The sequence below is a fragment of the Podarcis vaucheri genome (genome assembly GCF_965113315.1).
Source record: "Podarcis vaucheri genome assembly, chromosome: 12".
NCBI classification, from domain to species: domain Eukaryota; kingdom Metazoa; phylum Chordata; class Lepidosauria; order Squamata; family Lacertidae; genus Podarcis; species Podarcis vaucheri.
The window spans coordinates 49,854,571-49,870,304 of NC_138750.1; the positions used below are offsets into that span (position 1 = coordinate 49,854,571).

The 15,734-nt window shown below is 41.6% G+C and overlaps 1 protein-coding gene across 2 annotated transcripts; it reads left to right on the forward strand.

The window, feature by feature from the left end:
- The first annotated feature begins 8,021 nt into the window (after window positions 1-8,021).
- On the forward strand, window positions 8,022-15,387 carry IDI1 (isopentenyl-diphosphate delta isomerase 1). Of its 2 annotated transcripts, XR_014212230.1 has the most exons (6): window positions 8,022-8,353; window positions 10,879-11,051; window positions 12,177-12,269; window positions 12,947-13,077; window positions 14,062-14,762; window positions 14,808-15,387. XR_014212230.1 is itself a non-coding variant. In XM_082192589.1 (5 exons), exons 1-5 carry the CDS (start codon window positions 8,037-8,039, stop codon window positions 14,377-14,379), a joined length of 1,032 nt encoding a protein of 343 aa, XP_082048715.1. In that variant the 5' UTR covers window positions 8,022-8,036; the 3' UTR covers window positions 14,380-15,387. The 2 variants fall into 2 exon arrangements, 1 of the variants encoding a protein (XP_082048715.1); XM_082192589.1 differs by having other exon boundaries at window positions 14,062-15,387.
- Window positions 15,388-15,734: the final 347 nt, after the last annotated feature.

A 15,734-nucleotide genomic window follows, 5' to 3' on the forward strand; every position in this document is an offset into this window, starting at 1 on the left:
CAAGTCTCCCCAGGTTGCATGAGGAAGGTGTAGGAGGCCTTCTACTTACAGTTCCTTTATACAAGTAATTGGTGGCCCTGATAAAGCAGGGTTTCTGATCATGTGGAAGATGCACAAACAAAATGTGAGAAGCCTCCTGCAGATCTTCCCAACACAACATGGTGAAAGCTAAGGACTGAAGGAGGCTTCTGTACATGCCACACAAACACACCGGATCCCCACCCACACTTTTGAGCCTTTGCATGTTCAGATGAATGCCTAAACACACCTATGCCATGCAGTTATAAACCCTATGACTGGGCTGCAAAGCTTATCTATGCTTCTTGGAAAAATCAGTGAGCTCACTTTGGAGTTCTCCAGAATTATATCCAGTTAGAAACACGACCGTTGAGTGGAAATTGTACAGCTTGGGCTCTTCTGCAGTTCATCATGAAAAGTTGAGCAATTTTTGTTGCAAAGCCATACAACGGCAAAATGGCGGATACCCAGAGTGAGCCTGTTGTGACATTAACATATATGAGAGAGTGCTGGAGGGGAAATAGTTAAATAGGTTGCACAGACAGGACCCGGGGGGTTGAGTCAGTGGTTCTATAAAGCCAGTTCTGGGAGGAGTTCGTTGGGAGTTGTTGGTGGGTAGTTGGTTAGATTTCGTGGGTTGGCTGGTTGGGAAAGGCAGTTGGTAATAGAGAGACAATTAGGGCAGTGGGTTCTTGAGTGTAGGGAGGTAGAAGAGATAGAGAGAGGAAAATAAGACTAAGAAAGTAAAGAGCAACAACGTTTGGAATGCTGTAAAAGTTTTGTTATTGTCTGAAATAAAATACACTCTTCTCTATTAATTGAAAAGCTGACTGAGACTGAAGTGATTTTACCAGGGAGGACCTGGTTGGTGGCAGCGGATTAGTGGTGTACGGGTCAATAGTCCGTGAGACGACCGGGGGCTCCGTACGAACGCCACACCTGTTTGCATGTTTATGTCTTTTTCTTTACTATGAAAGCAAAGCTTTCCTATTTTTTATTAATGTTACTTTTATATTCCATATTTCACTCAAGCAGCTCAATGTATCATACATGCTTCCCCCTCTCCCCATTTTATCCTGACATTTATGACTGAAAGTGACTGATCCAAGGGGAACTTAATGGCTGTGTGGAAACCTGAACCCGTCTCCCAAGTCCTTGTCTAACACATCATCATCATCATCATCATCATCATTATTATTGAAGTAATTATGTCCAGTTGTGGTTAATCCCATGGTAATATGCAAAGAACTACAGGTAAATATGTATTTCAGTAGACAGCAGGTCTAATGTGTCTATTATCATTCATATATTTATCAGTTTGCAAATGCTCTGTAATTTTGTTTCAGTCATTCTGGCAACATCATCAGTGTAATTACAATCACACAACATTATCATTTTCAGGTAGGGAGCAGAGGATGAATAAAACTAATTGCAAAAGGCCTCCCATAGCCTAATTGCTATACAGAGTTTGGCACATCGCTGAGATAACGCTGTACTGTTTTTAACACTTGATTAACACTGTACTGTTTTTAACACTTGATTGGGAGCCGCCCAGAGTGGCTGGGGAAACTCAGCCAGATGGGCGGGGTGTAAATAATAAATTATTATTATTATTATTATTATTATTATTATTATTATTATTAAAGCTTTAGCATGTCTAATTTTGCTTAGTAACATGGGATTGGGGTTGACCTGGTTAATTTCCTAAAGTCCACCTAACCCTGACATTCTCTGATTGCAAGAGGGATCTGCTAAACTGGTCAGACCGATAAGACTGCTGGAGATTATCTTAATGGCCCTTGAGTTGTGGGGCAAGAAGTTGAGACTGTTCTAACCCCTGGATCCAGTAAGTGTTAAAATATAAGCCAAGCTAGCTTCCTGTGTTGAAGTGATCGCCTGGGTGACGAGCCATTAAGAGAACAAAGGAAAGGGAGTTTATGCAAATAGATGGAGTCCCTCCCTTAGCTTGCAATCAGTTAGAAGGACAAAACCTAAGTTTAGAGCAGTGATGTGAACTAGAAGCAGAGAGAGAGAGATGCTGGATATCTGCTTGAATCAAAGATGGCAGCTACAGGAAAAACAAGACTTTGGGGGTATTGATACTCTGAACACCTCCACTGTAGATTCAGGTTGTATATCTGTGTAAATAAACTATATAATATCATAAGACACCATTGTATCTTCTGTGCCTCATTCCAAACAAAAACACAAACTCTGGGTAAGCAGCTGGAACCCCTGCAATCTCACACTGCTCAGAGTTTGGGGTAGTGTGCAACAGTATGTTTATTCTGGAAGTACCGGTAATCATGGCCAATGGTGGTTACTCACTTAATAATGTGCAAAGGACTGCAGGTAAAGATTTATTTAAGTGGGCAACAGCTCTAATGTGTCTATTATCATTCATACATTTACCAGTTTGCAAATGCTCTGTAATATTGTTTCAGTCATTCCTGCAATACCATCAGTGTAATTACAATCACACAACATCATCATAATTTCCAAGTAGGGAACAGAGGCTGAATAAAACTAATTGCCAAAGGCCACCCATAGCCTAATTGCTATACAGAGTTGGGTACACCTAAACTCATTGAGTTAAAATAGCTTTAGCATGTCTAATTTTGCTTAGTGACATGGGATTGGGGTTGACCTGGTTAATTTCCTAAAGTCTATCCGAGCCCTGAAATTCTCTGATTGTAAGGGGCATCTGCTGAAGTGGTCAGACCAATAAAACTGCTGGAGACTTCCTTAATGGCCCTGGGACAGGCATAGGCAAACTCGGCCCTCCGGATGTTTTGGGACTACAACGCCCATCATCCCTGACCACTGGTCCTATTAGATAGGGATGATGGGCGTTGTAGTCCCAAAACATCTGGAGGGCCGAGTTTGCCTATGCCTGCCCTAGGAAATATCTTCTTTGCTATGAGGGTTGTACATAAAGGACCCACAGTACTGCAATGTGAACTACAACTCCCATAATCACTGATTATTCTGGCCAGAACTGATGGGTGCCGTAGTCCACAACACCAAGAGGACACAACACTGTTTATCCTGAGGATGCTGTAAAGAAAGAGTCTGTGCAAACAATAGATTTTGCAGAATGAGTCGTACCTGGACTGGGACATAGAAAGCTAAGCTGCTGTCTACAAGAATCTTACGGTGCTAACACCCACACCAGAAATCTTCAGGGTAAGCAGTGATTTTGGGGGCACCTCTTAGGTTCCCCATTTATTTGTAAATGGACACAAGTATTACAAAATACCAGTAACCCTCCATTGACCACATTCCAATGGAAGTCAACCCTTGGGGTAAGCACTGCAGTCCTGGAAAATTAACTTTTAAATGAAATGTAAATATTAAATGAAATCAATATCATTAAAAGTGTTGGTCTGAAACCCAGAGTCTGATTCAGTTTCACTAAGATTTGAACCAAAATGTAAAAGTCTTTTCCAGGCGCAGAGCATGCAGGGAGAAAGGATGGAAATCAATCCAATTCTATATAACCTTACTAAATCCAGGATGTTGCCCCCACGATTTTGTTGGAGTCCAGCTCACATCATCCTTGGCCAAACTGGCTGAGGCTGATAGGAATTGGAATTCACAGCTTTCACAGCCCACCTGGCTAGATGTCATTTATTTGGTTTAGTGTGTGGTTTGGGCTGTTTGTAGGTGTTCCACTTTTGTTTGGGGAGTGTATGCATTTTGACTGTGTTTGCTGTTTTTTTGTTTTGGGGTGCGTGTGTTTGTTCTCCTTGCTGTTGCAGGGGGTACCTCTTTTTTTGTTTGCTGTGTGTTTTTCCTGGTTTTGCTGTGTGCCTATTTTATCGGGGGGGGGAGGGTAATTGCCTTTTTTGCGTAGGTGTTTTGCTTTCAGGTTCCTATGAGAGTTCTTTGTTGTTTTTGATTTCACAGGACATTTTGTGACCGGTCGGCCATTTTGTACAAGTGCCCAGGAAAGTTTCTAAAGATTTTCAAATGTGGCTCTGCGTCCAAAAAGTTTGGGAACTGCTGTCCCGGGGGTTCATGGTACTGCAGCATTAATGAAATGAAACGGGTCTCATGCTGGTCAGTCCCTTGGGTGGGAAACCATGGAAGGCCCTATGCAAGCACAAGATAAAGAGGAGTATGATATAAAAATATATAAAGAGGAGTATGATATAAAAATATAAAATATTTTTTTAAAAAAAAGCATAAAAAGCACAGGCGTTTGAGATGAGTGATCTATACTACCAATTCTGCCTCCTAGTGGTGACTATGCATTGCTACCACCAAACCAGAAAATGGAGGAAATGAGACATAATTCACTGAACAGAAGAGGGGCAGCCAGGGGTGACTGGTGCCCATCATAGCTGTCAACTTTTCCCTTTTCTTGCGAGGAATCCTATTTGGAATAAGGGGAAAAAAGGGAAACGTTGACAGCTATGGTGCCCATTGGACCAGTGAGGCAGGAAGAAGAGATCCCAGCAGGAGAGTCCGCTAATGTTAGTTTTCCCTCATCCATTTCCCTGCTGAGTTCTACAATGGCAACAGATACTGAAGAGGAATAAGCTGAAAGGCAGAGAGATACCCTCTTGACATAAGTGAGAAGGCAGGCAGGTGGCAGCTGGCTGGTGCTGACTGATGTTGGTGGGAAAGTGTTCCATTTGCCCAAATGGACCAGTCATCATGGAGGAGGGAGCATTTAGGGTGCATAGCTCGTCTGGATTTCAGTTTCTTTGCCAAGTTCAGGCCTGAAACTGAATGGAAATGGACATAGTCAGTCGCATCCAAGAGATCATGGACTTGTATAACAAACAACCTGCTCCAGCATTGCCCAGGAAGGGAAAACGCAAGGTAAATTGTTGCAATCCTCCTGGCTTAGAGAGGGACTCTTTCAGGAGCAGCAACCCGGCCACCGGCTCTAAAGAGCAATCCCTCTTGCAGAGATGTGTCTTCTTCTTCTTCTTCTTCTTCTTCTTCTTCTTATTATTATTATTATTATTATTATTATTATTATTATTATTATTATACCCCACCCATCTGGCTGGGTTTTTCCAGCCACTCCGGGCAAATTACAATATATAAAAAATTACAACATTTAAAAATTTCCCAATACTGGGTTGCCTTCAGGTGTCTTCTAAAAGTCAGATGGTTTTTTATTTCCTTGACATCTGATGGGAGGATGTCATATTTATAAGAACAGCAACTGGAACCAAGGTTTGAATTAATTTTAAACTGCCACAGCAAATACAGGAAGATTGTTAACTGTTAAGTTTTGCTGTCCTATTTGTTTCATGCAGTATTTTAGCATGTATCATTTTTTCATGATCTGGTAGCAGTTTGTTTTATTTTATGTTATTCAGGATAGACAACACAATGCCCTCCATATTCTGCTGGGCTATAACTCCCTTTTCATCCCTGGCCAATCGTCATGCCAGCTGGAGCTTATGGATGCTGAAAGTTCAACAATATCTGGAGACTACTAGTTTCATCAACCCCATCTATATAGATAATTATCTACGAATAGGTATTTCTAATAAAGGCTGTGTTACCACCCTGGTGAGTCAATTATAATAAATATTTTTAATAAATAATGATTATGTTACTGTAGCACCCTGCTTGTGGTTAACGCTTAGCTGGAATGAAATATTCAACACAGCAATAGCGAAATTAAAATAACAATTTATTTGTCAGACAAATAAATGATAGGCACAGTGGTATATGGTTACCAAAGCTCTGCCCCCTCCAGCCCTGATGGCCAGCACTTATATTTCCTCAGCCCAGCCCCCTTGCTCCTCCTTTGGCTGCCTCTGTCCAATCAGCCTGGTTGAAATTCCTATTGGCTGTTTGCTAGAACCAATCATAAAAGATACACCCATTTCCTATTACCTTTTATGGGAGACAAAGAGCTATATTTCCTTCTATCCATAAATGGCAGACAAGTAGCCATATATCTTACATTTGCCTCGACACGGCACCTTAATTACCAGATCACCTTTTGCCCCTGTTGCCCCTGCATTCCAAAACAAATGGCTAAAACAAATGGCTCATGGTATTATTTTCTGTTAAACAATAATTCTTACTATTTACCAACTCTTAATTAGTGTTTTTGCAGCTTGATTGTATTCTGTAATATGTAGGGTCAGTGTAACATTTGCTCCCAGCCTGTAATTTCCTTTTACAACTTTGAGAAACTTGTCTCCTGCTACTGCTATAAATCAGGGGGGCCCTTGTTCAGGAGAGCAGGAAGATAAACAACTGCCAAAGTACTTAGCCAGCTGATTTCTGCCTGGCATGAAACATACAAACATTTGCAAATATATCTTTAAGCTCATTTTAAAATACAGGCCTTGATCAGATGCCTCATTACCACAAATTACCAGTCTGGTATTTATACAGATGAATATCTATGAATAGATGAATATCTTTAGCAAATGAGTACTGAGCTACCACCAATTATCGCTTTTTGTGTGCGAATGGCACAACACAGTCAAATCTCGTATACATTTGAGCTTTGTACAAAAATGTCTCAAAACATACCTCTCACATTTCAAGGCCTTTTTGGACCCTCAGCTTACACTTACTTTCTTTATCAAGATGCTTGGTATCTCAGTTTATTATTTATTTCCCTTATGAATCATTTCCCCCTCAGGCATCCAGAGGCTATTTACAACACAATAAAAGTTAAATATATTGTAACGAGTTTGGTGCCAGATTCACCTGTGTTATGAGTTTGTGGGTGCCAGACATTTAATATCTGCACCCACAAATGTTAAGAGCTAGATAAACTAAATAAGTGAACCTCATGAGGTAATTGCCTGGGAGAGGAGCCATTTATAGAACAAAGGAAAGGTAAGAAGCCATTAAGGCAAAGACTCTGGACCAAAAGGCAAATGGGTGGAGCCCCTTCCTAAACTCAGAGTCAGAAGGCAAAGCCAGTGTTTGAAATAGTTTTAGGTTGAGTGTGATGTGACCTGGGGGGGGGGGAGTTTGGTAAAGGCGGCAGCTGGAAAGAGCATCAGAGCAAAATGGCTGGTGTCTGTTTGAATCATAGACTGCAGCCATGAGAGAAACAAGCCCCTCTTGGGCTGTTAATGCTGTGAACCCCTCCATTATACTCAGCTCAGGTTGCATATGTGTGCGTGCGTGTGTAAGTAAACCATATATCCTATAATCAAAATAAAAAAAATTCCTTCCAGTAGCACCTTAAAGACCAACTAAGTTAGTTCTTGGTATGAGCTTTCGTGTGCATGCACACTTCTTCAGATACACTCATATATCCTATAGGCACCATAGTGTCCTCTGTGCCTCATTCCCAAAAGAAAACACAAACACTGGAACCCCTGGAAACTCACACCACTAGAAGATTGGGGTGGCACTCAACACTATAAACACACACACACTTACATGGTTTAAAAGACCAGGAACACACACACACACATATGTTCAATTGAGATACAACATTGATTTCAGCTACGATGAAGATCTCCTCCAGAAGGTTTGGTGACAGATGGGCATCTTTTAGCAGGTGCTGAAAAGACTTCAATTGAGAAGGTGCACGCCTGATATACAACGGTAGGGAGTTCCAAAGATCAGGTGCTAACCGAGCACATAATACAGGCATCTCCTACAAAAACTGCAATCAGCTTCTTTCACTCTTGGTTTTTTATTTTTTGCTTTTGCTGTTATCCTTTCCTTCGTTCGTAGAGCATGAGCCTCTTAATGTCAGGGCCGTGGGTTCGAGCGCTACACTGGGCAAAAGATCCCTGCATTGCAGAGGGTTAGACTAGATGGCCCTCCGGTGTCCCTTCCAACTCTTAAGAATGTCACGCTTCTGTGAAATTACATCCACTCACCCCTCCCCTCCCGCCTTTCGCCCTTTAGCCACACCCCCTCACGCCTTTAGTCACGCCCACCCCTCTCCCTCTCCCTCACCCCCTCCCCCGCTGAACCCGAGAGCCGCACGCGACCGCTCTCCCGCGGGCGATTGGCTGGCGCTTTGCGTTCCCTGTTCGCGGGCGGTGGCGCGATCGGCCCACCTGATGACGACGACGCCCGGGGCCGCCGCCATTGGTCAGGCGCCGAGCGGGGAGGGTTGCCAGGCGATGTGGCGCGCGGCGCAGCGGTTGGCGGCGTCGGCAGCAGCTGTTGCTGCTGCTGGGGCAGCCGGAGGAGGAGGCTCTGCAGCCCGCGCGCTCTCCGCTTCTGCTTCTTCCGCCTCCTCGTCTTCGCGGGGAAGCTTGTATCGTCGCAGCCTCGGACAGGTGCTGCAGCCACCACCGCCTCCTCAGTCTCGGCGGCCGCTTCCTTCGCTTTGCGTGAGTGCAGAGGCCGCGTGCCGGCCCGGGGACGGAACGCGGTAAGGACCAAAAAAGGCCCGGGGGCGGAAGGGAGTTCGAAGCGATGCCGATGAGTCACCCGCGGGGAAGCGAAGGGAGGTGGCGGTGCAGCGTCCAATAATAATAAAAAAAATAATAATACAGTGGTACCTCCGGTTAAGTATTTAATTCGTTCTGGAGGTCCGTTCTTAACCTGAAACCGTTCTTAACCTGAAGCACCACTTTAGCTAATGGGGCCTCCTGCTGCCACTGCACCACCGGAGCATTGGATTTCTGTTCTCATCCTGAAGCAAAGTTCTTAACCTGAAGCACTATTTATTCAGGTTAAGAACAGTTTCAGGTTAAGAACGGACCTCCGGAATGAATTAAGTACTTAACCTGAGGTACCACTGTATTATCTACATCAGGCGTGGCCAAGCTCGGCCCGCCAGCTGTTTTGAGACTACAGTTCCCCTCATCCCTGACCACTGGTCCTGTTAGCGAGGGATGTTCGGAGTTGTAGTCCCAAAACAGCTGGAGGGCCGAGTTTGGGGATGCCTGATCTACATCAGTGTTTCCCAAGCTTGGGTCTCCAGCTCTTTTTGGACTACAATTCCCATCATTCCTGACCACTGGTCTTGCTAGCTAGGGATGGTGGGAGTTGTAATCCAAAAAAAAACAAAACCAGGAGACCCTAGGTTGGGAAACACTGATCTGCATACAGTATCCACTTCCCTATTGAAAAGGCTTGGGTAGGGAATCCGAGTTCAGGTTTTTTCTCTGCATCTTGTGGAAATAAGTTCCCTTCCTCCATCCACAGCCCTGAGAAATCTTACTCAAGTTTTATTAATGTCCTCTTGTTCTTACTGCACTGTCCTTTAAAGAGCTGCAGATGGCACCTGCTGTTCTCTTCCTCCTTCCCCCACTTTTCCCCCCACAACATGCCCCTGAGGGCGGTTAGGTGACCAAGATAAAGATTGTGTAAGCTTCTGGTAGAGATGGGATGGATACCAACCTGAAACTCTGAAGAGCCACTGCTGGTTTTTGTAGACAGTACAGTGGTAACTTGGGTTAAGTACTTAATTTGTTCCGGAGGTCCGTTTTTAACCTGAAACTGTTCTTAACCTGAAGCACCACTTTAGCTAATGGGGCCTCCTGCTGCCGCAGCACCACCGGAGCATGATTTCTGTTCTCATCCTGAAGCAAAGTTCTTAACCTGTAGCACTATTTCTGGGTTAACGGAGTCTATAACCTGAAGCGTATATAACCTGAAGCGTATGTAACCTGAGGTACCACTGTACTAAGCTCAGTAATTTCCTGTATTTATCCTTTGTAGTTTCCCTTGGGATTTTGAAAGAGATGGAGCTTTTGGAGACGGAGCATGTAGCTCCCTCTCTTTTCCTAGTGTAGATTTCTAAAACATTTTTGTTAAACAGCAAAAGTAGCATACTTCCCACTATAGCAACAGTTCTTTGCTTCCAAATTAAACTTTCAGCAGCAAAGCTCTGCTGCTGGAGTCCACAGCTTTATAAGCGCTCAGAACTTTTGCTACTTGGGCTGACAAGTGACATGGACCTGAAGTAGGCTGGGGGATTAAAAAAAAATTCTATAGCATTCCCAATATACAATGGTGTTTCAAGGTATGCTCATAGTTGTCCTTTTCCTCTCTTTGTTTAAGCAGTTGGGTAAGTCTGCCACATCTTTTCCTGGCAGGACTCTCATATTTTTAACAAAGCATTTGCTACATCTTTTACTTGCCCCTTACTTTTGTCAGCAGTGCAATACACAGTTTGAAAGCACGGCAGTGCAAATAGATAAATAGGTACTACTGTGGCGGGAAGCTAAACAGCGTTTCCATGTGTACTGGTTTCTGTCACGGTGTTCCGTTGAGCCAGAAGCGGTTTAGTCATGCTGGCCACATGACTCGGAAAGCTGTCTGTGGACAAACTGGCTCCTTTGGCCTGAAAGCGAGATGAGCGCCGCAACCCCATAGGTCTCCTTTGACAGAACTTAGCTGTCGAGGGGTCCTTTACCTTTTTACCTTTATACATAGAAGTATAGCAGGTGAATCCTTATCACTGTAGACAAATCAAAAAAGCTTCCATCTATTAAACAGGTACTAATAAAGGCATTGGCTCAGGGCTAGTTAAAAAGGAGGAAGTGGTCTACTTTAACAAATGCTAAGTATAGTTGGTGCCTAAAGACACTAAAGGCTTTGTGTGTTTTCCTGTAAAGTCATGCTAGTGCAAGATAAAACAAGTAGTGATAGCTATGTATTGTGTAAAATATGGTGGACTCATATTCTTACTGAACTAAGAATATTGGCTGAGGATCAAAATTAACTTTGTCTAGCCATCAGAAATTATATGCACGCTTGATGGTTGCGTTGGTTGTGAAGTTTAGGCAAGTTTCTAGCTTTGGCAAGTATAATGGACACTCATCTGCATGCCTGTGCTCTGCTGACTCTAGGCAAACATTAGGAAATCTAATACTGTTCTAATTAGAAGTTCTAATACTGTTCATTAAATATTTGTGTAATTGTGGGTTGTTGGTTTTTTGTCATCAGTATTTTTATCAGGAGCATCAATACTGTAACCATGCCTGAAATAAATACAAATGAACTGGATGAGCAGCAGGTAGAGTTGCTGGCAGAGATGTGCATCCTTATTGATGAAAACGACAACAAAATTGGTTCAGATACCAAGAAAAACTGCCACCTGAATGAGAACATTGACAAAGGTATCTATCACTGTTCAGATCCCATTGTATGTAAACTGGTCCTGCCTGGGTACCAAGCTGTATCGAGCACTTCTACCTAACCCCATTTTTTGCCTCTGGGTTTTTTGCAATCTACTTGCACAACAAGATGTAGCAGTTAAAACGAGGAAGGGAGCTGGAGGAAATGGAACAAGGAAGATAGAGGAATGTGGTTCAGCAGACTAGTCTTATGCATGCATGTACAAGATAACTTTGAATTCAGAGTTCTTTAAGTGGTAAAGAAAATCCTTTTCATGCTGTGAAGTTGAATAGCAATTTAGGCTTGTTAATATGTTTTGAGTCACCGATTACTTTGACACGCAGCCCACAGAGCAACTTCCCACCATTTAGCCTTACCTTATATAGTTCTGCCCCGCACACAAATTTAGACTGCGGGTGGCTCCTTCAAATGTTTATGCCAAAGAGCAATAAAAGATGAATGAGTGTTCTGCAATTTTCAGGCTTCAGTTAAAGAGGTAATGGGCATATTCCATAAGCCAAGGTACACAATTATTTCTGTGGTTGAAACATCACTTTTGGTGCATAAGGATATAGACAATTTCCCTACTGCACACAAGAACAGAAGCAGCATGAGTTAAAAACCCTTTTCTTGTGCTGACATGCTGCTCCAGGAGAACATCTGACACTAACCTGTTATCTGACAGAATAAAGATTTAGTCTTCTGTGATGTCTTTGATTACAGATCTGTAAGGAACTGCTCAAAATAAATAGCTCTGTTCCCCAGACAGTGCAAAAACACCTAAGCACTTGACTTTTGCAAAAGTAATATATTGTAGTATATTGTAAGATATGGCATACAATATCTTAGGTTTACTCCTACGAAGTTCTTCAAAGGGTACCCAAGCAATAATTTATTCAAATAAATATATATCCAACCCTCCTTTCCAAGGCAGTTACCAGCCTAAATGAGAAACCATAATGCATACAGTAGAAAGTTTTGTTTAGAAATAGGATGCTTGTTTCTTTGTTTAAACTTTGGTTTTAAACTGTAAAATCAAGTATTACAATGAACACGAGTGAAGTTTACTCCCCACCCCCTTGCAGTACATTCTTTTAAAAAGCATATTGCCTATCTTTTTGTGCTAGGACTGCTGCATCGTGCTTTCAGTGTCTTCTTGTTCAATACGGAGAATAAACTGCTATTGCAACAAAGATCAGATGCCAAAATCACTTTCCCAGGTTTGTTATTAAGCAACAAATTCTTGTTTTCATTGTGTAGCTTCTATAAAATACCACTTTGTGTTCTCATATATTTCTGGAATGCTTGAAAAATAGAATTATCTGTTAAATTTCAAACAAATTTACTTTCATTTTTAAGTGAGCAGATACTTGGGTAGCAGTAATGTTTTCTCTCTTTGAAAGAATGGTGGGGTGGGTGTGTTCATGACCTGTATTTGTTCAGTTAACAGCAGAAGCATGAGAAACATACAAAGATTTTCTGATAGGTCAAATGCCCAAAAGACTATTTGGTGTGGTGATGTTGTCTTTGGTCTAGACTAGCACACTTTTAGTGAATAAGTGCAAATTGAAGGGGGGTGGAAATCACAATTTAAATAATGACTAGTGCTTTGTCCTTTTTTTTCTAACCATATAGAACTCAGAATGGGCTTGGGAACACAATTTCACTTTACGTTTACATGTTGGAAATGTATTCTTTATGGTGCTAAGCATTGATAGGTTTATTTTGCTTTGAATATGGCAGTATGTGCTATTGTGTTGTTGATTTTTTGGAACTTTGTTTCAAACTCTGGATACTTGGTACTGTCAACAAAATGAGATTGGCTACTTCAAGGATTCTAGTATCTGAAAGTCTGCAAAGTATTCTTAAAACTGAATCCACAAAACTTCTTTGGTAGATTGCTTCACCAACACCTGTTGCAGTCATCCCCTGAACACCGTGCTTGAAGTAGAAGAAAAGAACGCAATTGGCGTTCGAAGAGCAGCTCAGAGGCGCCTGAAAGAAGAGCTAGGAATTCCAATGGAACAGGTAAATAATGCTCTTATTTCAGAGTAATGACTTCCCTAGGGGAAAATAGTTGAACAGCATCTAGTTATACTTGCAGCTCTAAATACTAATCAGAGCTGCAGTATTTATTTGGAACCTGTCTGCCCTATTCCCAGAAGCTTAAGAGAAGGGAGCAATTATCACAGTGTATTTGTTGCTACTTCAGCTTGTCTGTGCTTTTTCACTAGTCAGAATGACCAGGTTTGGTGCATGCGCTGGATTGAGTTTCAGAATAATCACAATTGATCAAGACATGCTTGCTTACAGATGTTAGTTGATAGACTGATTGTAACAATCTGTCCAGCAAGCACACCAGAAAGGCTTTTTGTATAATCTAAACATATAAGGAGCAAGAAGGAACTATTTTAATAGTACAGTTTTTCCCAGGGCTGGAAAGGGATTTCAGATGCCTTGGCTCCAGCATAAAATGTTTCTATGTCTGGGCAACCAAACACCTAAGACTTTTTCCAGCATTAGATTTTTCACAACATTGCAACATTTTCTTCCGTGTTGAGAATTGTTGAAGCAACACAATGGGCTCTGGCTATACCCATATGACTAGAGCTCTGAGGTCCTCCTCTCTGCAGTTTATATTGGGAAGAATGTTTTCTTATCTGATATATCCACTCAAATGTACATTATTCAATTAAATGCTCACTTGAGCCTTGAGTCTCTCACCATCCCAGGCGGACATGCACTCTGTCCACTCCATTATACACTATTCCACAGAGTCCTTAGGAGCAGATTAGATGGGGAAGGAAAGTCCAAGTGTCATTCTTTTGATCTGAGCAACTGACTGTACAAATGTTATATTAAAAATCAACCATGTAAAAGCAAAAGCAAATTACCACAGCTCTTTCTCCAACCCACCCCTTTTAGGTTTGTATTGGTGTTCTAAAAAAAATATATCATAAAAATGCAGAAAGGAAGTTATAAAGTACTGTCACTATATGTTTTTGGTTGTAGGTAACACCAGAAGAAATCCTGTACTTAACCCGAATTCACTACAAAGCTCAGTCCAATGGGATCTGGGGAGAACATGAAATCGATTACATCTTGTTTGTGCAGAAGAATGTGACGCTGAATGCAGATCCCAATGAAATTAAAAGCTATTGTTATGTGTCACAGGAAGAACTGAAAGAACTCCTGGAAAAAGCATCCCGAAATGAAATTAAGATTACTCCATGGTTCAAACTGATTGCAGAGACTTTTCTCTTTAAATGGTGGGATAACTTGAATAATCTGAATAGGTTTGTGGATCATGAAAAGATTCACAGAATGTAACAGCTTGTAGAATATGCTGCTCTAAAAACGATATAGTACCATTTAATACTGATAAATGGCAATATCTGAAGCACTAATTATAAGTTGACTGCAGCACAGGGAATGAATTAGGAATAAGAAGATATCCTGTGAAGGGAAATTGATTATATCTCTGGCTGATTGTTAAAGCTTGAGTCTTTTCTGCCTTTCATTTCTTGGAGTAATTATTTGGATTATTAACAAGCTTTCAATGGGAATATATTTGTTGATATAATCACTAGAATCTGAGGTTTAATACTGACTAGGCTACCAGTCAAGATTGAAAGTTAAATCTTAGCCAGGATACCTCTCTATTTTTCAGGGTAGGCTGTTTGCTGTACAATAGGGAAGGTGTTAGTTATTTAGTCAGAAATCCCATTAGATACAGACAAACCCAATGGAGTTCCCAGACTAGTTTTGTTCTTAGCTTAATGCAGGGGAGGGGGGCGCTAACATGTGACTCTCCATCAGCCCTAACTAGCATAGCTGTTGCGATTTCTGGTCCTAAAGGCTGCATCTTGAATGTCATACTAAAGTCCATGTTAGGGGATAAGAGAAACAGTACTTACATTCTGCCAATTCAAGAGCTGGCCTATTTCATCCACTCATTTTCAGTTTTCTGGTGCGCTAGCAGTATGAAGTATGTGGGGTAATAAGTAAGTGTGGTGTTAACTGCTCTAATAGTACCTGTTCACTTGTAAACTGTGCATGATGAAAACCATTACGGGGCAGAACTAGGTGGTATTCAAAATGTCGTGAGAATTTGTACTTCAGTCGTCTCCAAATGTGCCTTCCTTTTTTGAATTATTTGCTGTAAAAAGGAAAGGAATTCTTGGGCCTGCCTAGTAACTCTTCACTTTACCTTGACTTAAGGGTGTTCCATTTTCAGATATAACTAGATAGTAAAAACTGTGCATATTCAGACATTCTGCTGTGTTCCAGAAAGCTGCTGGTGTATTTTTAATCATTAAAATGACTGAATCCTAACAACTGAATTTAATACTTCATAAAAAAATTAATGTGTTCCATTTAAATTTTCCATAACCTGTTAAATTTAGGCTAGTTAATAGAAAACCAATTATTGAGGAATACAATATGACAAATGTTAATAATTATTGGACAGGCCCATTGAGCTAAATTTCTGATCTTAAAAAATGCTTGTTCTTGATCAGTGTCCCCCATCTTGGAAGTTTTTTAGAAGCTCAACTGAAGTGTAAAATGCAGATCAAGGACGGTGTCCAAGAGGACACCAGCACTGTTAACAACCGGAGTCAAAGAAGCTGCTATTCCTTCCAAAAATGGAGGTTTTGCCCAAATAAGGAAAATAAAAAGGAACA